The sequence below is a fragment of the Tursiops truncatus genome, chromosome X, assembly GCF_011762595.2.
Source record: "Tursiops truncatus isolate mTurTru1 chromosome X, mTurTru1.mat.Y, whole genome shotgun sequence".
Taxonomy (NCBI): domain Eukaryota; kingdom Metazoa; phylum Chordata; class Mammalia; order Artiodactyla; family Delphinidae; genus Tursiops; species Tursiops truncatus.
The window spans coordinates 16,053,942-16,075,968 of record NC_047055.1 but is presented as its reverse complement, the minus strand read 5'-3'; the positions used below and the strand labels follow the sequence as shown (position 1 = coordinate 16,075,968).

The window sequence follows — 22,027 nt, the reverse complement described above, 5'->3', positions numbered from 1 at the left end:
TCTCTATCTCCTCGGATCCTGCCCCCAAACACTTGGCTGAGCGGCGGACCGGAGAATAGAAGGTACGCGCGCGAGCAGGAGGCGGGGCCTGCCGCCCCGATCCGTACCGGGGGTGGCTTCTGCACATGCGTTGTGGCTCTACGGCTTCAGCTGCCTCCTCGCTGCAGCCAATCAGGGCCCGCGGCGCGCTCGAGACGTATTAACGCTATGTGAGTCGTTGCGTGCGAGGGGGGCGACGTAAGGGCGCTCCGCGAGCCCGTCTGTTCTCGAATGAAAGGAAACAACCTCCGGCGACAGAACCCCGCTCCCAGGCGCTGCCGGAGAACCAAGACCGAGTTCTTTCTCTTTCCCCTCATTGGCGCTTCTCCCCTGCCGTTCGCCTCTGGGCCCCGCCGGTGAGTCCCCACGGTACCTTGGGGCCCCCCATTCTCTGCCCGGCGGGAGAAGACAAGGAGGATGGCGGTGGCCAGGCCGCCGCCCCTGCCCGTTGTTAAGGGGGACTCTTGGTGGTCTCGCTTTATTGTCAGGGACCCCAGAAGCGCCGCTCATTGAAGGCGCTTGGCAGAGAGGCTGCTGAGAAAAGTGCTTCGGAGGAGCCAAGGGAGAGGTTAGGCTTAAGCCTAGACTTCGGGGGAGGGGGCGCAACATTTAAGGAGGACAAAATACCGGGAATTTTTAGCCTTTGCCATCGCTTAGGACATATTTGGGAAGGAGGGAGACTCCCAGTTTGGGAAGAGTGAGAGGAAGAATTGTTAGGATGGCAAGAAGGGTAACCTTACGGAATGAGGAAAAACTCCGGGGTGGGGGGAATTAGGGGTGAAACTGAGATAGGAAACGAAGACTATTAGAGGACGAACTCCTGGCGGGAGGAGGGTTAAAGAAAGTGGTAGGGTGATATTTTCCTGGATCCAGGAGGATTGGAAAAGGACAATTAGGGGACCCTGACTTTACGACCGAAAGGAACCTGCTAAAGTGCTTTATTGGAAGATAGTTTTGCGAGTTTATCTAGCGCTTGATTAGAGGGAGATCTTGGAGTCTAGTGTGTATTGAGGAATAAATAACGGAGAGGCTCCGGTACGTTATGTGTACCATCCTTTATTATATGGACGAGCAGCACGGCATTCTTTTGAAATTTCTTCGTTTCGATATTCTGCGTGGAAGTTGAAAAATCCTTTAATTTCGAAAAACCTTTTCTTTTTATCGGCTTACTACGTAATATCAGGTCTTATTCATACAGTTCAAATTCTTTCTCTACCCTTGGGTTTGAAACAACTGGAAAATTCCTTTAGTTTCCTTTTGAATAACCGCAAAAAGCAGTGCGAAGCATGTAATAATATCGTGCAACCAAATTCAGGTGCCCTTCCGGTTCATCTCTTATTCGTTTATTTCTCTCCAGTGTAACTTTCCTGACAGAAATACTGCTTCTTGGATCGTTTATATATTTTGATCTGTATATTTCAACTTCCTTGCGTGTGGAATTGTTTGATCTTCCGGAACTGCAGTTTTTGTTTTGTTTTGTTTTTCCGTGAAAATGGTCTTTCAGATATCAGACACTGAATGAGCTCTCGAGTTGGTTCTTGAATGCTCTCCTTGATGTTTCAGGTTATTTCCACCTTGGTGCTTTAAAGCATCTTGGAAAATCTGAAGTGCACTGATTGCTTCAGCCTAACTAATCGGGTTTTTATATTTTTTCGGACATGTAAATTATGTTTCTCACGCTGTTATCTTTGCCTCTTTATTTCTGCTTTATAACATTATCCATAATGCTATGTTTCTTTTAAGGAAAAGGTTTCATTGTTGGGTGGAAGCATCAAAGTTTGATCTCCGCATGCCCTGAAAAACCTTTTAGACTAAAATTAAAATGCCATATACTGTATGGATCATTATGAACCCCTTAATATTGGTCCTTGGAATGCCCTTATTCTCCTCAAGTAGAGACCACAAATGTGACAGCATTAGATAAAAATCTGCATTTTTATGATGAAGACATTTTTACTAGGAGTCATTGTTTCCATGATGTTCTCCCCTTCATGTTTTACAAGGAGGCTGTAAAAAAAATTAGCAAGATATGCACAGATGCATTATTTGAATTTTAGTGGAAAAATCCATTTACTCATTGCACGTTGGGGAAAGTTTTTAATTGGTTTGGTGCACTTTTATGTGCGTTTCTGTTCACTTTACAAATTATATTTAAACTGATTACAGGAAAAATACACTAGAGTATTTCTGAATGCAAAATAAAGTGTACCTTTTTTTCTCTTTTAGATTTTGGGGTCTTTGATACCTAGAAAAGTAGGTTCTCAAAATTAGGATGAGAAATTTACCTGTTTATAAATGGAAAGAGGCAGGATTCAATATGGGTAGAATTTTGGGGACACCATTTTCAGAATTAATTTTAAGAATAAAAAGTGATGTTCTAATCTAGGAATTTACTTTGTCTTAAGCTGTTTTTATAGCTTATGCTAAGGTTGTACAGAAATTACACATTAAGACGTCTGTATAGATTGGATTCATAATGTGCCATCCTTTCAGCTGGCCAAGGATGACCAGGAGAAATGCTGAATACATTACAGTGCTTTCAGAGTGCTTACTGTTCATTGCACAGTAGTAAAGAAAGCTAATTTAGAACTCAAGTAGCAAATTCTGGAGCTATTTATGAATTTTGATGTTTTGCATATTTAATTCTAAAGATGTTGGCAGCTACATTCTTGATAAAGCAACTGAACACATATTTGCCTGAGCAAATGCAAACACACTTCCCCTTTTGTTTCTTTTGTTTCTCTGTTATGTTCTTTTTTTTTCTTTAATCCTAAAAGTATTTGCTGCCTGTTTTCAATCAGTTTCACGGTTTATAGCCAGTGCTATGAATACAGTACTGTTGTAAAGTATCCGATGCCATTTGGAAGAGTGAAGTATTTAAAATTGTAAATAGCCTTAAGAGTTTGTTAAACCCATCAATGCAGAGACTGTCAGGGCCTTTGAAGTTTCATTAAAGAGAAAAACCTAGATGTAAATTGCTGAGAAGACCTGTTTCTTTGTGACTTCGTGTTCAGTTTTAAGTATTTGCATTGTTACATTGTAAAGCACTGAATGGTTTGCAGCTACCACCTTGCTGGCTTCCAACTGCTCCTGTTCTTGTTGGTGAGCAAGTGCTTCTCAGAAAGAAACAGTGTAGTGTTAGTGAGTCCATTTTTTCAACATATTTTGAAAATGTTCAAATGTATGGAGGAATGGAAAGAATTTAGTAAATGTTAACACAAAAATTTGAGATTTTATTGACTGTAATGTGTGTTGTGGTAACCTGGGTCCTGAACTGCTTAGTTATGTTGATTTGGGAAACCTCCACAATTCAAATAACTGATTCTACATTTGTTTATAGTCTTCTGAAGAATCCATGTTGAGATTGATGATCTAAATCTGAAACCTTCCATGTTAGAGCTTTTCTTCCCTTTTTTTGTTTGACTATACTACCTATAGTTATAATTTGACTAAATTTAAGGCTCATTCAGAAAAATTTTCCTTTCTTTATACAGTATTACTAATTAAGGTATGAAAGTTACTACATTTAGAACACGACTGTCAGTTTGTAACTTTAATAAGCATATTTTTGGAGTAACTCTCAGTCAGGTAATACAGTTGTTTTTATAAATGATTGGTTCCTAAAGTCTGCGTTTTTGAATAGACTGGTGTAAAGCTGAATGTTTTCCTTACTTGCAAAAGGAATACAATAGCAAAAACTAATAAAGATGTATATACATGGTTTTTTTAAACTTGAAAATAATTCAACTTTTAAAAATAAGTGTTCCAAAGTCATGGTTATGTAAATTCATTTCTCATTTGTTGGATTATCAATATGTGAGCTTTAAGGAGTTGTGCAGTTATAGAATTCTGTTCACCCTGGATATTGTGTAGTTCTCTTATTAGTTTTTGCTCTGCTCTTAGATGTATAATTCTTTGTCTCCTTGAAGGGGCACCTAGCTAGCTATACATGAAAAATGTTTTTCATTAATTATGTCAGCAGATGACTACTTTAATATCATACACTGTTTGTGTTTTATGTATCCATGCAGAAATAGTTCTAATTATTTCACATGTCCCTTAATTTGAGAGCAGTTTGATTTTTCTCAGTACTTCATTAACTTATCTTTATGCATATGCTGTACATTTTTTAAAATTACAGAGGTTTGAATATTAATTTGTCTATACTAAATAGCTATTTTTAAATGCATATATTAAGACCTAGGTCAAATATTAAGCAATTTATATTACTGTGTAAACTGATTTTTAAAACAAAATTAACCATTTTGTTGCCCTTCTTATTCTCTGTAGCATTTCTTGAGACATAAAGTGGCATTCTAAAGGCAATTTAAAAATCATGTCAAGCTCAGTTGAACAGAAAAAAGGGCCTACAAGACAGCGCAAATGTGGCTTTTGTAAGTCAAATAGAGACAAGGAATGTGGACAGTTACTAATATCTGAAAACCAGAAGGTGGCAGCACACCATAAGTGCATGGTAAGTATGCCCGCAGCAACCAAGAGATCTGAAACCATGAGAATCTTAATAATGAATATTCCTGATTACTAAACAAAACAAAACAGCAAAACCAGTTAAACTTCTAAGAAATGGTTTCTCCCTAATGCTATGCCATTTTTACTTGAATATTTCCTTTTAAATTTAGCATCTTATTCACTGTTTCACTGTAATTTCTTTATATATGAACCTTAATTTTTTTTAAATGTAATTTATAGCTCTTTTCATCTGCTTTGGTATCATCACACTCTGATAACGAAAGTCTTGGTGGATTTTCTATTGAAGATGTCCAAAAGGAAATTAAAAGAGGCACGAAGCTGGTAAGTTGGTATTTCTGCCTCTTGAGAATAAAACTTACTTTAAGCTCATTAAGGAGGAAATTGCTTATTTTAGAGTGTATCGTGTTATTAACTGAGTGTAATTTTTTAAATTGCAGTCTTATTTTTTTCCCCAAATCAGCAAATTGCAAGGCTAGGTTTAACTTATTTGTCAATCAGTGAAAAAGGAGTGAATCAATATGTATATTCATTTTTTTTCTTTTCAAAAAGAATTAAAATCTTCTTGGAGGCCATGTTGACTTACAAAACAAGCAGTTTGCTTAATTTGAATATTTCATGTATTAAAGTCTTCATTCACGTATATTTTGATAATTAAAATTCTGAAATGTTTTCATTTTCCATTAATAAAGTAATTGTGATCATTACAAATGAAGATGACAGAACCCTTTCAACAGGAAAATGTTAGTAGTTGCTGCACAACGTATTTTACCATGGTTCAGCTATACAACACAGCATTTCTGACTTTGGATAACTTTTGGTGAATCTTACAGTTTTTCTGAAGCTGTGCTAAGTGTAATGTTCCTACAGTTGTCTTCACTACCAAGTAACCAGTTTGGCAAGATACTGTATTGCTCTTTTGGAGAGGCAGTGTCGTCTCTGTTGCTATTTAATACATTATGGTTTACATTGAGACAGTGTCTTCTCATTTGGTTATTTTTCTCCTCTGAGCTCTTTATTGAAATTACATCTGTAAATGTACCTTCAGTAGCTCCACTATCAAGTGTTTCATTATTTTAAAGATGGGTTTGGCAGAACATATATCTATGTTCCTAGGCACTAAGTAATCTCATATTTCGTAAAGAATCTAATGGGAAAGGGGGGGCTATCATTTTTTTTTTTTTTTTTTTTTTTTGCGGTACGTGGGCCTCTCACAGTTGTGGCCTCTCCCGTTGCGGAGCACAGGCTCCGGACACGCAAGCTCAGTGGCCATGGCTCATGGGCCCAGCCGCTCCGCGGCATGTGGGATCTTCCCAGACCGGGACACAAACCCGTGTCCCCTGCATCGGCAGGCGGACTCTCAACCACTGTGCCACCAGGGAAGCCCGGGGGCTATCATTTTGATGTCAGGAATAATCTATTTTGAAAAGTAGTCAGTTTTCTAGTATTAGTTGGAAAAAAAAGAGAAAAGCAATACGAAGATGTTCAAAGATAACATTTGAGATTTGTTTTAAGGATAAATAGTCTCAAACCCTAGAATCAGTATTGGCACAAATGGGAATTCAGAGGTCAGACAGTTTTTGTTGTAGTGAGACCTTAACTGTGAAAATGTTTATATTCCCCACCCTCAAAACTGTAGATAGCAATAGAATGCTGCATTTTTTTAAAAATGCGTTTTTTTTTTTAATTTGGTGGTTTTAGATTTCTTCATGTTACTGTGGCTTGCTGAGTTTTGAGAACCAGAGCAGTTATGTTTTTATTTCCTAGTCCTTAAAAACAACTTTGGGTACAAAGAAAGAATACTATTTACTTGAAGCTAGTTGTACTGTAACCCTTATCACCCCATTATTTATTCCTTGGCATTATGAATATTCCTGGAAAATGCATCTACATCCTGACTTGTTAGCATTTTTGTTATTTGACATGGCTGCTCTAGTCAGAACAGGAGCAGGTTTGGTCCCTGATGTTACTGTGTTATTAACAAATGCAGTGCCTAGTTTTATATGAAGCAGCAGCATACATCTGGCAGTATTGCTGAATTCAATGGAGATTTAATTTATTTGTACCTGTTTGTGCAGAAAGCATCAGAACTTTGTACAGATTTCACTATTATAAATGGTTTTGATTAATTTTTAATGGTATGGTGTAGGGAGTTAATTTTTTTGCCCAAGTGTAGTGAGTTATAAATAACTAAGCTTGTTCCTTGATCTAGGGAGTAGAACAGTATTGGAGGTTAAGACCACAAGCTTTAGTAACTAACTAGCTGGGTGACCCTGGGCAAGTTGATTTACTTCTCTACACCATGTTTTCTTCGCCTGCCAAAAGGAGATAACGGTAGTACTTGCCTTCCAGGGATATTGTGAGAATCAAAAAAGAGACGATACAGGATTTAGCATGGTACCTGGTACATGGTTAAGACTTGATAAATGGTAGCCCCTGTTGTAGTTATTGTTCGTAAGTAATAATAAGATCCTGCTAATATTGTTGTAGGCTAATGAAAAGGATGCTGGGCTGGGAATTCATGAGGCCTGTTTTTAAATAACTGCCACTGACACATTATATAACTTAGGACAAGTCACCAACAGTAAACGGATAATGCTGTATCACTGCTTACTAAACAGTGATGTTGCATAACTAAAGAGTGCTATAAGAGATATAAAGAGTTACCTTAGGAAAGGTGTGGGTTTTTTCTTTTTTGTTTTCTTTTTTGGCTGTGCCGCATGACTCGTGGGATCTTAGTTCCCCGACCAGGGATTGAACCTGCGCCCTTGGCAGTGAAAGCATGGAGTTTTAGCTAGTGGACCACCAGGGAATTCCCTTAGGAAAGGTGTTTTGTAGCCATTTTGAGGCTGTGGGCATCCAGCATTGAGGAATAGTGGCAGAAGGAGAGAACTTTTGAGCCAGGTATATAATTTTGCTCCCTTTCCTTCTCTTAAAATGTCAGAATTTAAATAATTTACATAGGGGCTAGGACTGGAGTAGCATTTGTATGTTTAATTTTGAAATAATTTTTAAGTCACCTTTTAACCTTTAGTTTTGTCCCTTCCATTACATCATTTTTACGTGAAATACTATCAAGTAACCAAAATTCCAGATTTTGGTTTTCTTATTTACTTTTCCCTTTGTAGATTTGTCTAAGCAATAAAAGGGCCATAAATCAAATAGAAAGGGAGAAAAAAAGTGAAGAGTTTCATGTAAGTAGGTAAGCTACGTGTAAACTAGATAATCAGTTTCCATAATTGACTTTTTAAGGCATTTTATCCTGTGAGTCTGCCCTGGCTCCTGTTCATCTAGATTTTAGGTGAAAAGTGGGTCATGAATTCCCGTTGAAAATAATGAAAAATAGGAGTGCTGGTCCATGGGTGCTTTTAAGACAGGTTCCAGTCTGTATCTCGTGCTGGCTCCAGAGGTTCTCACTTGCCCCAAAGAAAAGTATAAAGAGAAGAGTCTGGGGTTTGAGGTGAAAGTATATAGGCGGCCAGATGGGTCAGAGTCTTGAGAGGATGGGAATTCACAGTAGAGCAGGAGGTATGGGTGGCAAGTGTGTTCTTGCTGCCATAGGCCATTTTCCAAGATTTTCATGTCAGCCAGAAGGATCAGGGAGGAAAGCCATTCCACACAAACATATTCATCTCTTTTACATCACCTTTAAGCACCAAGATGGACCAGGAGACATTTGCCAGCCTACTAAGGTTTTTATAATTTGAGACTCTGTTTTTGCAATTAAGACAGATTTTTTTTTCCAGAATGGTTTCTAGTTCCTCTTGAATTCATATGTGGAGACACCACATCTGTACCATCTACACTTATTCTCCAGCCATCTAGCCAAGAAATGCAAATTTCCAAGTAAGATTATGAGTTATCGTTGCCGTTTTCATTTGTTTAAGGAGACACTTGAGTATATTTGAAGAACATACTCTTGCTGGATGAAACTAGGTGGTGAGATCATTAAGAGTATCTACATCGGGGGAATTCCCTGGCAGTCCAGTGGTTAGGACTCGGCACTTTCACTGCTGGGACCAGGGTTCAATCCCTGGTCAGGGAATTAAGATCCCACCAAAAAAAAAAAGGAAAAGAAAAGAAAAAGAGTATCCACATCAGATAGTTACTGTTAAAATTGGTACCTATGTCACATATATCACAGACTCTAGGAACAGAAGGAGTTGAGAGGCCATTTAGTTCACTTTCCTTCCCCTTAGGCAAGATTACCTAAAAGCCATGTAACATAGATTTTTTTGTCTATCTTATTTTAAATATATCAAGAAATTGTGATTCTACCCAAGCAACCTGAAACAGGACGAGTATTATATAACACTCTTCACAGTTGCGAAATTCATCCTCCTGTATAACTCAAGTATCTCACTTAAGTTAGAGTCATTTATTCTAGGTCTGCCTCTTTCCATTAAAGGAAATATTTGGTTTTTTCTATATTAAAAATGAAAAGTCCTTCATAAACTTGATGACTATCCTCAGGTCATTCCTAAACTTTCCCTTTTTCAAACTAAATTTTACTCACATGTCTTAAGAAGTCCTTTGAACATTTTTCCTGCTTTTTTCAGTAGCAGAAATAGCTAACATTTATTGAACACTTAATATGTGCTAGGAACTGGGCTAAGTACTTTAAATACATGAACCTTTTTAATCCTTACAGTCATATTGTGAGATAGGAAGGTATTCATTCTCACTTTACAGATTAGGAAACTGAGGCTCAGAGAAGTAACCTGACTATGGTCATATAGCTAGTAAGTGGCAGAGCTGGAATTTGAATCCAGGGCCAGTTAACTCCAAAGCCAGAACTCTTAATCTCCAAAGCCAGAACTCTTACTCTCTAGATTATACTAGACTGCCTTTTAAGCTACCTAACCAAAAATCACATTTTAAAAAATGTAATGATTAGAGCTTAGAAGTTTTCTAATAAAGATGGAAATAGTACTGAATTTAGGACATAATCAGACTCCTATTAATATATTCTGTTAATAGCATTGTTTTGGGGACAAAAATCCTACATACATACTATGTAAGAATATGCCAAGTCTCTATTGCCCTCAAGATACTTTTTGTAGCCTCTGAAAATAAAAAGACAAATTTTACATAGTGTTTAGTTTATTTACTCAGTACCAGTAGAGTGCTTGGCACCCCAAACAGGGTGTCTCATTTTGAGAGTTCATGATCTAGATATTGGGCATGCCATGAATCTGCATACATGACAATTTATAGATACACCTTTTTATTCTGTGCGGGAGGGATCTTGCCAATTTAGGTGGTTAAGACTACTTCCTAGAGATGGTAAGTTTAAAAAAAAAAAGGATGAGTCCATGAAATAGGTTAACTATAACAGAATGGGTCATTGAGACTGGCAGTAATGGATTAGAATTGAGAAAGGTGGGATGATTACAGGGTCTTCAAACATTAGACAGGAATTTCAACTTAGATAGGAGGGGTAAAGCAAGATTTTTCAGGAGACAGGTGATACACAGTAGTCATTGTGGAGAATGAAGTATAATAATGGCAGCATATTTGTCTGCTATACATAGATGTCCTGCAGGCATCTTAAACTCAACCAGTATTTTTTATCTCCCTACCCTGAAACCAGATTCTCTTTCTGAATCATTTACCTTCAGTTCTTCCTTCTTCCACATCAGTCACATCGATTCTACTTCTGGGATGTCTCAGCCCTCTTGTCTTTCTTACTGCGACCCTTACTTACTGTATCCAGTCTTCCTCTTCCCATCCTTCCAACATACTGCTGGTATTTACTTGATCTCTACTTTTATAACCTAGTATCACTCACTTCCTGACTCCAAACCTTTACTTATTCCTTACTGCCTACAAAATAATATCTGCCCTTCAGAAGTCGTACCTTAACCCACTTTTTCCATTCCTAATGTCATCCCCTCTCCTCTCGGTTTCCCAAGTATCCTCTGCTTGTCCCCATATCTGTGCATGTACAGATGTTATTCATCTCCTAGCTGCCTCTCAGAACTTCTGTCTGTTTTTGAGTCTAACTCAACCTTCACCTCTGTCATAGAGTTTAACAATATGCATTGTACTTGTTACACGTGCGCAAGCCATGCTTCTCCACTGTGTTGTGAACTCTGGGAGAGCAGACTGTATTTTCTTTGCCCAGCATAGGATTAAGTGGGGGAAATGCATGGAAAACACTTAGCATGATGCTTGGCGTATCATTTGTGCTCAGTTATACTCTAGTAAGTGGGCACTCATTAACTGTTGGCTGAATTTGAAGGAGGGAAGGGCTTCAATTGGATGATAGTGTGAAGCTTAAATAATGGGCTAGGTGTAAATTGACCACGGAAGTAATAGTATAAGCATAAAATTCCTGTGTTTTGGTTAATCAGTGTTTTAGTGTTGTTTGCAGCTCTAGCAGTTTGAAGGGGAAGGAGAGAAATCTAGAGGGAAAAATCAGGTTGGTTATTTGTTCAGGATGGTGGAGAGCTGTGTATGCCTCAAACAAGGGCGTTTTCATGTTTCTTCAACCTTCACTCTACCAGTAGGGTGTTAAATTTTTGTTGTTTTCCTCAGGCATTGTATTCGTCAAGCCCTCCATCTAGATTCTAGAAATCATCTGTCTGTCCATTTATCAGATACTTAATTGGGTGCCTACTTTGTACCAAGCACAATGCTAGACACTTTGTATGCAATCATGAATAAATGTACTTTAGCCTTAGAAGTATGTAAAGAATGCCACAGGGGAGCTGGGAGAGAGGACCATAATTAATTTTACCTGAGAAGTCAAAAGACTTCATAGAAAGTGACATTTGAAGTGTGTTCCACTGGGAAAATGATGCTGTAGAACTCAAAGGGGGAAGAGTTTCAAGGAGGAGGAAGTACTTTTGACAAGTATTAAATGAATATTAAATGCCAGTGCTATTTAAAGTAGAGTGTGTGTGGCTTATTTGGCATTCAGTAAGGGTAAAATGGAGCACCCAAAGTGTATAGAACGCAACCACTGCTTACTACATACAAAGAAGCAGAAGATGCCAGGTAATTAATGGTGCTACCAAATCCTTAGAGCACTGGTACTTAACCAACTATTAAACCAGAAAGGGGTGTGGGTGGGTTGCAGATAGGTATTTTCTGAAAAAGATTCCCAAGTGATTTTTGATGAACACTTTCCGTTACGGACCATTGCCTTAGGACAGGGGTTGGGACACTTTGTGTAAAGGATCAGATAATAAATATTTAAGGCTTTGCTAGCCATATTGTTTCAGTGCGGTCACAGACTATACACAAAGAAGTGAACATGTCTGTGTGCCAGTAAAACTTTATTTGTGAAAACAGGTGATGGGCCGAATTGGGCTTGCAGGATCCTTGCCTTACAGTATTTTGGGGGAAAAACAGGTAAATTTTTTCCTGAACATTTGTTCACTGGCTTCGTTGTCATCTGTGTAACTAAGTGTACATGCGTCATGAACGTATTCGTATAAATGTGAATTTTTTGAAAGCTCATCATGGCATGCAGATTAATTTAAATGTGCGCAGATACTTTACGTGTCGTTTATATAAAATGAACTTTGTTTTACTTTGGAGGTGATTAAGGAGAATGAATGTGAGGCCAAAGAGAAACTTCAGATCTAATGATGAAGAAAATCAGGTCTTTGACTATTACTGAATAAATTAATTTTTAAAAACTTCACAAATTTTTTTCCTTTGCCTTCATTGAATATTGATACTTCTTTGTAATTGAGAATACTGTAAATTTATGTCATTATATAATCACTTCTCGCTTATTTGTGCTAATGGACGAGAACCCAAACCAGTAGTATAAAATAATCTATGTCTGGTTTTGGGGGGACGTCTTGCTACTTATTTGAGCATGGATTGTAGTTGGTGTTCTTCACAGATTAAGTATAGTAAGCAGCGTGGCACTCCAGAGTACCCTCAGCCTCAAAGACCTACATCTTAGAAGAGCTTAAACAAAAAGATCTGAGCTCAGAAAAACTCTGAATCTTTCAGATGAATAAAACAAACTTCAAAAGCTCCGATAAGATAATTTTATATTCCTCATAATGATGATTCATAAAGTTGGATGGAGTTGGAGTATGTGATATTGAGAGCTAGGTCAGGAGACTAGGTTAAGTAAGAGCTTGACAGGCTTACTTGCCCTCTGATTTCCAAGAGACTTCTGAAATTATTTATTCAGTAACTGCTTAGAATTATCTATTACTTTAGTAAAAAACAAGTGCTTTTCAGTAGCCCTGTTTTTTAGAAGCACTTGGAATTTAAGGTCCTAATCTATCAAATCACTTTTCAGTGACTTTGACAGCTTTCAGATTTCATTTTTGCTTTCTAGCTTTCTACTTAGACCTAATTATTTTATTATATAACCCTTATTAAGAATATTTTATTAAGTTTGTATTTTTTGAGACCTTCTTCAAAATGCTGTATATATATATTTTTTAATTGTAGCTGTAGGATAAACCAGAAACAGTTATGAGTTCATGTTCCACCTTTCCGGGCAATGGTAATTTTTTTTTAGGGGTTTTTAACAAATCAAGTGGACAGCATCTGCTAACCAGATAATTCAGAGGTTACTCTGTTTTCTGACTGTGTTGGATATGTGAGGTATTACTCTATATAAAGTAATGAACCTGGAGTTAGGAGCATTTTTTAGGCAGCTCTGAAAACTTGCCCCAACCGCACTGTCCTCCATTCTAGTTTTAACCGGAGGTAGTGTTTTCTGTTATTAAAAATAACACAGAATAACAAACACCAGTGTAAGGTGAACTACTCTCACTTTATTTTTGTCTCGTTTCTCCTGTGAAAATATCCTAGGTACACTATTCCCAACTCCCAAGTGCTTTTTTTAAAAAGATTTTTTGACCTGGACCATTTTTAAAGTCTATTGAATTTGCTACAATATTGCTTCTGTTTTATGTTTTTGGCTCCGAGGCATGTGGGATCTTAGCTCCCCAACCGGGGATGGAATCCGCACCCTCTGCATTGGAAGGCGAAGTCTTAACCACTGGACCACCAGGGAAGTCCCTCTGATTTTTCTTTGTTTTGCTTTTGTTTTTTTTTCCTACAGACTTTTTTTTTTGAAACCTCTTTCATTCTCTGTACAGTTGTAGCAGTTTTCTTGCAGCAGGTATCTTGAGAGTAGTAAGTACTTGGCTGTGAGAATTTATATTTATACACTGGTGGTCAGTTACTGACATGCATAGTAGATATACAGCAGTTAAGCTGAGCAAGCTAAGACTTAGAGCTTTTCCCCAAGAGCCTTCTCTTTCTGCCTGTCCTAGAAGTTGGCAATCTCATTTGTTTTGCCTTGTCTCTGTCTGTGGTCTTAGTTGAGTTTTCCCTGAGCTTCCCCCATAGCAACTAAGAAAGCAGTATTTTTCCTTTTATTAACTTAAGACTTCTTCCTTTTGCAAAGTGAATTTCAGTCCTGGCCTATTTCAGTTGACTGAGGAGCAGGTATGTCCCAGCCTCTGTCTTCAGCGGGACTTTAGCTAAGTCATAGTCCTTTCAGTTCCGTTTGTCTCCTCTCATGCGTGACTTAGTTCCTCTTTCGTCTGTGGATCAGCTCCTTGAGACTCTGCTTGTGTGGCACAACTTAATCTTAACATAGTAAAGCTTCACAGACAGTAGAACCCTGGTTACCAGGGGCAGGAGGGGTGGGGGAAATGGGAGATGTTTGTCAAAAGGTACAAAGTTGCAGTTATGTAGGATAAATAAGTCTAGAGATCTCCTGTACAGCATGATGACCGTAGTTAATAATACCCTATGGTATCGTGGAAATTTGTTGAGAGTGGATTTCTGGTGCTTGTACCACATGCACTAAAAAAATGGCAATTATATGAAGAGATGGGTATGTTAATTAGCTCAACTCTAGTAATCATTTCACTATGTATATGTATATTAAAACGTATACATCCTAAATATATATAATTTTTATTAACATTTTTTAAAAAGATAGTATGATATGTAAACATCTATAAGAGTCTCTTTTTCTAATCTCCCCATTTTGGAAGAAGTAATGGATTATTGAAATTTATTAGGTCTACTAGGTAGCAAACTGAATAGAGGAATAAAAGTAAAAGAAAAATCATTAACAACAAAGAAATTTTCACCTCTATTTAAAGAACTTGAAATCAGGGTATAGGCAGGATAAGCTGAGAATTGACATTTATACCTATATTGAAGACAGGAAGTTGGCCTTCAACAGAATATTTGATATGTGGGACAGACCTTTTTTCAGGGAAGAGGAAGTCCGCCACTGTCCTTGAGAAATGTGTTCCTGTCAGATTAACTTTGATTTGCCCACATGGAGAGCAACCTGGCTACAGTGCAAGCATGACACTCGTTCTGCTGAGGGCCCAGTAGGGCCTGTGACAGATTGGAGGGCAAATAAATGTTTTGTGTAAAGAGGAATACAGGATAACATCACTCAGGTCCAACCAACTGGTGCCTTGCTGTGTCGGGGGGGCCCGTTTTCCTATTATTCTACTTTTTTTTCAAAAGAAGTCCTCTTTGTTTTATTTTCCATAATACTTTTTTTTTAAAGAAAAGTATACTAGCCACCTATCTATTTTCTCAACTTCTTTAATTTTCTTTTTATCTCTTCTTGATTCTCTCTGCTCATTCTGTGTCCCTTCAATTGGATTGTTCGCAATTTCACCTTTCCAAATCAGACTTTTAAAATATTTTTAGATGTATTTTAAGATAATTATGTCAAGTCTGCAGGTATTAGAAACGTGAATGAGAAAAAGATATGCCATATGATATTAAAATCTTCAATAACAGAGTAACCTGAGTTTCTGTAGTTAACTGGTTATACTTTGGGCAGATTTGAATTTATAACCAGCCAAAACACGTTTTGATATATTTTGGGCATTTGGTTTCCTTCTCATTCTCGATAATTGAGTACTACATGGTAAGTCACAGTGTTTGTCTTCCAAAAAACTCGTTCTAGAAGCACTTGATGGATAAAGTCTATACATTTATAAAGATAAATTAGTCATACAAGTAAGTAAAATGGTAATAGCCAAAATGAATACTCTATCTTAAGTCCCATAGGCGTTCAAGTAAAAAGAATTATTTCAGGTGTTGCAATATAGTAGTGATGTCTTGAACACAGTAGTGTTCCCATTCTGTATTCATAGGTACGCAAGCAGATATACATTTTATATTTAGTTTTATTATGGACACTTTTTTGGTATTTTCTTAGTACTTTGCCAGAATTTCTTATACAAGCAGAAATACCTGCTTGTGTATGAATGCTGCATAAAATAGATCCTGTGAATTCTAATTAAGAAAAATTCCTACTCCTAGCCTTGAGAAGAATCTTCCACTCTCTGAAAACATTTTTATTGGGATATCTTCCTCTTTCTTTTCTTCCTTGAGATAAACTGACAAAAATGAGAATAAGCTTTTTCTCACTTAAAAAATTTTTATTTGTTCTGAGTTGCTGTAGTTAACTGGTTATACTTTGGGCAGATTTGAATCTATAACCAGCCAAAACACATTTTGATATATTTTGGGCATTTGGTTTCCTTCTTATTCTCAGTAAACTGAGAGATGGGTATTGAAATCATTTGCTAGAGTATTTCCAACGGTTTTTAAATAATTTTTTGTAATTTCCCCTTTGTAGAAAAATCAGAAAATATACGAAATGATGAAGAAGAAAACCAATCACACACAGATAGTCACTCAGCATTTTGCTATGTTTACTTCCACCTATTTTCAGAGTATATGTTGTAAACATAATTAGCATACCTAACTCTGCATCCTGCTTTATTTTTTCACTTAATGTTATACATAAACCTTTTCCCATGCCATTAAAATGTTTTTGAAAAGAGTAAAGAACATTCCTACATATGGTTGTACCGTAATTTATTTAAACATTTTTCAGTGGTTGTTTTCCACAGGTGGTTTTACATTTTGGGCTATTCCAACTTTGCAGTGAAAATGATTGCATACAAATCGTTTAAGTATGATTTATTTTGTAGACTAGATTAATTCAAGGAAAATTACTGGATCAGAGAGTATAAACTTTTAATAAGTTCTAAGATAAATAAGGCAAGTTGCTGTCCAGAGAGTATACCAATTTCCAGCAGTATCTGAGAGTGCCCATCTCACTGTGTTTGCCAGTGCCGAGCCTCTACAGGATTTTTAACAGTACCTCTCCTTTTATTTTTGCTTGCTCATTGAACTCAATAATTTTTTTCAGAATGTACCCATGCAAACACATTTTCGATGTAATTTCAAAATGAGCTACTTGCAGTACAGTTCTTAATGAAGTAATGGTAATGTTCAATTTATTAAGTTAAAAACCAAGTGACAGTATGTACAAAATTACATAGAAAAATACTTTCACGTAAGCATAGCAACACTGTAATGGTGTCTACACTTGGTGAGTATGAGTGATCTTTTAATTTTCGTTGTGCTCTTTCGTGTTTTCCACAATTTCTGTAAGTCTATGATTTTTTTGATTAGAAGTATAATTTACTAAAATAGTAGAACCTCATAAATAAGTTGTAGTACAAATGCTCCACCTCCTCAAGAATTTATAAGCCACCCAAAAGCATTTAACAGCTTTCCCTGCTTGATAATTTGGCACAGTGTTTCTTTTTACAGTATTGCTTTGAAGTTTCTATATTTATTTAAGGAAGTGGTGTATTTCTTTCGCATTAATAATGGGCACTGGCCATCATGTTTTCTGGGAAGTACCTGTATTGAGAATGTTTGTTTCTGACTTACATAGGAGTCTTTTTTAAATGATAGCTTGAATGAGAGGTTGAGTGTTTGACTTGCTTAGAGAAATGTAAGGCAATTTATTAGAATTTACATTAGCCTCTTGGTACACTAAAATTGCTTAGGAGCCAAGTAATGCAAAAATTAGGATGTTCTTTATGTTAAAATTAATCAAGAGGAAGGAGAACAGTTCCAAATGAGGCATCTAACAACAAAGAAACAAATGAACAGATTTTAAGATTTACCTTACTGTGAATTTATTTTTGCATGGCATTTATAGCTTAGGAGACAGCCTGATTAAAAGTCCACTCAGTACCGTATACTATGATATGTTAATCAAAACCACTAACAGTCATTGTTATGTACTTTTCTTAAAGAATTTGTTTCTAAATTTAGACATGAGCTAGTTAAACAGTATGAATTATCCAATAAAGTCAGAAGGTAAGGTATATTAAAATATCTTGAAAGAATCTGTTTTATCTACTTCCTCGACTTCATAATGTGAGAGGTAAGTAACAGATTAAATTAAAATAGATGAGCATGTTTTCACAATCAATTTGACATCACAAAATATTTTTAGGGCTCGAGGTATTTGAAAATCTACCTAATTCTTTTATCTTCTCTCCTTCCCTCACTTGAAATTGATTTTACCAGGTTCCCAAATAGTATGTGAGTTTTTTTCTAAAAATTCTCATTGATAAGTGGAAATGTGAAAGAAAATTTTTTCTGGAATGAGCCATTTTCTCCAGTTACTCATTTCCAGGAAGATCTGGATTGTGAAAAGGTCTACAGCTTACATTCCTGATTTGCAACATTTCAGATTTTCTCTTAACCACAATGAACCAATAGATATTAATAATATTCCATTAATTTTGTCATAGTTTAACATGGGAAAAAATACTCCCAGTAGCATTTGATTTGAATTATTTCTAGGTGAGAAAACAAGAAAAGTAGCATTATTAGTTACAGAACTTTTCAATAACCAATTTGTTTTCCTTGACAGAGATTTGATATGCCTCTAACCTGATTTCATAGCCATAGCAAAATCACACACTAATAATATTATTTTATTGTTTTCCTGTAGATGTGTTCTTTGTGCCATTGTCCTGGAGCTACAATTGGTTGTGATGTGAAAACATGTCACAGGACATACCACTACCACTGTGCATTGCATGATAAAGCTCAGATACGAGAGAAACCTTCACAAGGAATTTACATGTAATTATTTAACTTCTCTTTTAGTTTGTTTAAAACAGTCATACTTTCTTTAGGCCTTTGTAAAAATTTGTTCCCATTTCAAAGCATTTCATCATCATCGTAAAGGGTGTTTTTGGTAGGGAATTTAATGCTTAGAGAAATGGCATAGAAAGTTTAATGATAAGGTTTTTGGAATCCAGCTTGTGAATGGGGTGAAGTGTACTGCTCATTCTTAATTTGAAAAATGAATTTGGTTTGTTTACTTTTAATTTCTTCATTTTTTGTAGGGTTTATTGCCGAAAACACAAGAAAACTGCACATAACTCTGAAGGTACGTTATTCAGCCACTTTTCAATTTCAAGAGGAAATTTGAGTAAAATATGAGTGAATTATACTGTATTGACTTTTACCACAAGACATATCTCAATATTGAATACATTTTGAAGAATTAAAAGCATTCGGGTGCTTTCTTCAGTAGCACATATACTAATATTGGAACGATACAGAGAAGATTAGCATGGCCCCTGTGCAAGGATGACACGCAAATTCGTGAAGCGTTCCATATTTTTCACAACATTGTAAATCATCTATACTTCAATTAAAAAAAATAGAATGCTTAACCCAGTTCCTACAGAGATTCAAAGCCTTTTGAGAGCAGTTTTATTATATCTGTAAATTAATTCCCTTTTTATTCCTATTATTAAGATTTATAACTAAGATATTTAAGTATAGAGAACACGTTCTGTTCGCTTTTAAGTTTAAGCCCTATAAAAATTATTCAAGTTATGAATGAACCATTATGAGGGGGAAAAAAGAGAGAGAAGCATTCAAATAAACTAATGTACATAGTGAAAAAGATCTGAATTTTTAAGAAAACTTTTACCCCAAAATTCTTATGAAGAGTATGTTGAGAATGTATTTATCTTTAGGGGGAAATGATGCTAGTGGTTACAGATTTCTGTGTTCAGGTAAGTATGTTAGTAGATTGTAAAGGTAATAATTAGAAACCTTGCTACTGTCAGATAAAGAAAACGTGAACTGGGGATACTAGTGCATTTTGTGATAAACAGGCTTTCTGTTAAATTTTTATTCACATTGTAGTACTTCTTTTTCTTAATACAGACATGTTCATAAGAGGTAATCACTTTTAAAATACAAAGTTTTAAAATTGTTTTATAGTTTATTTCCACTTAAATTTATACAAAACCAGGATAGTCATGTTCATGTATAGTTAGCCAAGCTGTAGTTGGTCTTTAAAAGGTATGGGAAAGTTCTCAAATTGAATTCTGACTTGTTTCAAACCTTTTCAAACAGATGGTTTTGATACTTTTACTAGCAATATAAAAAGGCTTAGATTTAATTTGAGATTGTTCTATCCTTCCATTTAGATTAGAGATCTTTAAAGTTTTTGTTAGCTTCTGAGAACGTGTTGCTTAGAATTAAGAATGGTTTGAGCCTGTTGTTTTAGGAAGTTGTTGCTTTTATAAAGACTTACCTAGTTATCAGTGTTAGCATATTAAAATTTGTGGCCCTTTTTTGATCTCTTAGATCTTGGTTTTATAATACAAAATAGTATTGTTTCCCCTTCAGGACCAGATTGGTCTAAATACTTTAGAAGTGCTGGTTAAAAATTCAGTGTTTAGCAAAAACTTGTCATTAAGGTAAACATATTGGACAAATAATAAGAACAGAATGTTTTTGAGGTGATAAAGTACAACTGATAAACTTTATAGTGTTTTCCTTCAGTTTTTTCTCACTTAATTCTGTAATTGAATTGAAAAACCTTTCGTGAAAGGTTAAGAGTAAGCTTTCCCACCTTTCATTGCTTCAGGTTTTAACAGCGGATTTATTTGATTCTCTTCACAATTGTAGTGAGCATATATGAAAAGGCAAGGATTGAGACTTAATAATCTGACGAATACAAGTGTGTCAGCATACTGGGGCAGGATATTTGAGGGTGGCAACAATGATTAATATAGTCATCTCCCCTTTTATTTCCTCAGTTTCTGAGGCTGATAGTACCATCTAGTGGTAGAGATAAGTCAGTGCAGACTACATAAAAATAATTTTGACCACCTTTTTGCTTTGAGAAACTTTTTAATGAGGAAGATCTAAATTCATGCTTTTCAGGAGGGCTTTCCGTTTTTTTTAAGATTTTTTCATGTGGACCATTTTTAAAGTCTTTATTGAATTTTTTACCATATTGCTTCTGTTTTCTCTTTTGGTTTTTTGGCCCTGAGGAATGTGGGATCTTAGTTCCCCGACCAGGGATCAAACCTGCATCCCCTGCATTGGAAGGTGAAATCTTAACCACTGGACTGCCAGGGAAGTCCCAAGAGGACTTTTCTTTCAATATAGCTGGCAGGAATACTACAATTCAAATTTGTGATACGATTGATTTGAATTTTGGGTTCAGTGTATAGTTTGGTAGCACATTTGGGTTCCCTGTATTATTGACACATGTAGTATGTTTATACTCATCTTGTAGAACTTGAAAGGATAATATTACAGTTTAAAAGTATGACAGAGTTTCTGTTTATTGAATTTTGACTTTTATCACATTCATCTAGCTTGAATTTATTAGATATTGAGTGCTTTGTCAGAAACAGAACTTCCAATTATTTCATTATTCTAATGGGAAACATATATGCTACTTTATGATTGTAATTTATGTTGGGGGTTTATAGGATTGTATTTCAGGGACTGTCTTTGAGAATTGTATGGCACTAATCTATACAGCAAAGAGGAATTGATACCTTTGGCGATTTCTTGATCGTTTTTGCCATTTGTGGCTCAGTACCTACTTTGCTAATACTCAAAACGATAAATACTATGTAATTCAGTCTGTCATGTTAGCTTGATATAACATGAACTGTGCTTTGAAATATTAAATTTGAGAATCTCTTTACCATCTCCATACTTTTGCCTTTTCCAGAATGTCATATAGTTGGAATCATACAGTATGTAGCCTTTTCAGATTGGTTTCTTTCACTTCGTTGGCCTTTTTTTTGGTGGGGGGGGGATTAGTTGTTAATGCTTACAAGAAAGGATCCAATGAACGAGAAGAGATTGAAGGTACAAGAAGGAGGATTCAGTGCACAAGTGGAACAATTGTCCTGTGATAAGGAGGTCCTTTCCACTGTAATAGGAGAGAAGGAAGAGGATAAGTGGTTCCTATCAGGTCTGTTTTCTCTGTGAGGGAGAATGTAGGGGGAGGGGTGAGGGTTGGAAGTTGAAGGAGAGAGAAGTTGTTTTGAAAGAATAGTTGTGAAGACCAGGGGAGGAAGTTTGCCTAGAGAAATGTAAAGTTTCTGGACTGAATTGGACCAGTTGAGGTTGGTAACCGTGAATTTATAAAGTGATGCCATCAGTCAGGTTGTGTGACATTTCCTACAGCAGTACAGGATCCTGGGTGTAGAATAGAGAAAGTATCTAGTTGGTTCATTCAGAATCGGAATTTTTCCAAGTGGGTTCAACATAAGAGTAAAGGGATAAGGGAGTTTAGAATATTTGCGAGAGTAAAGAAACTGAAAGGAATTAATAGACTGGAGGTCCTGGTAAGATTGAAGAACAATGAGAATGAAAGTAC

The 22,027-nt window shown here is 36.3% G+C and overlaps 1 protein-coding gene and 1 non-coding gene across 5 annotated transcripts in view; both read left to right on the top strand.

Moving 5' to 3' along the window:
* The first annotated feature begins 230 nt into the window (after nt 1–230).
* PHF6 (PHD finger protein 6) overlaps nt 231–22,027 on the top strand; it is a 52,532-nt gene continuing 30,735 nt past the window's right edge. The window contains exons 1-5 of one of the 4 annotated variants that reach the window (XM_073799411.1): nt 232–395; nt 4,330–4,513; nt 4,750–4,851; nt 18,326–18,459; nt 18,726–18,769. In XM_073799411.1, coding sequence (XP_073655512.1) covers nt 4,376–4,513; nt 4,750–4,851; nt 18,326–18,459; nt 18,726–18,769 — 418 coding nt within the window. In that variant the 5' untranslated portion in view covers nt 232–395; nt 4,330–4,375. Of the gene's footprint in view, nt 396–4,329; nt 4,514–4,749; nt 4,852–18,325; nt 18,460–18,725; nt 18,770–22,027 lie in introns of all 4 variants that reach the window. The other 3 variants (XM_019919055.3, XM_019919057.2, XM_019919059.3) reach the window with 3 other exon arrangements.
* LOC117310497 (U6 spliceosomal RNA) lies at nt 18,901–19,007 on the top strand. The gene has a single exon (XR_004524641.1). It is a non-coding gene; the product is annotated as a U6 spliceosomal RNA (small nuclear RNA).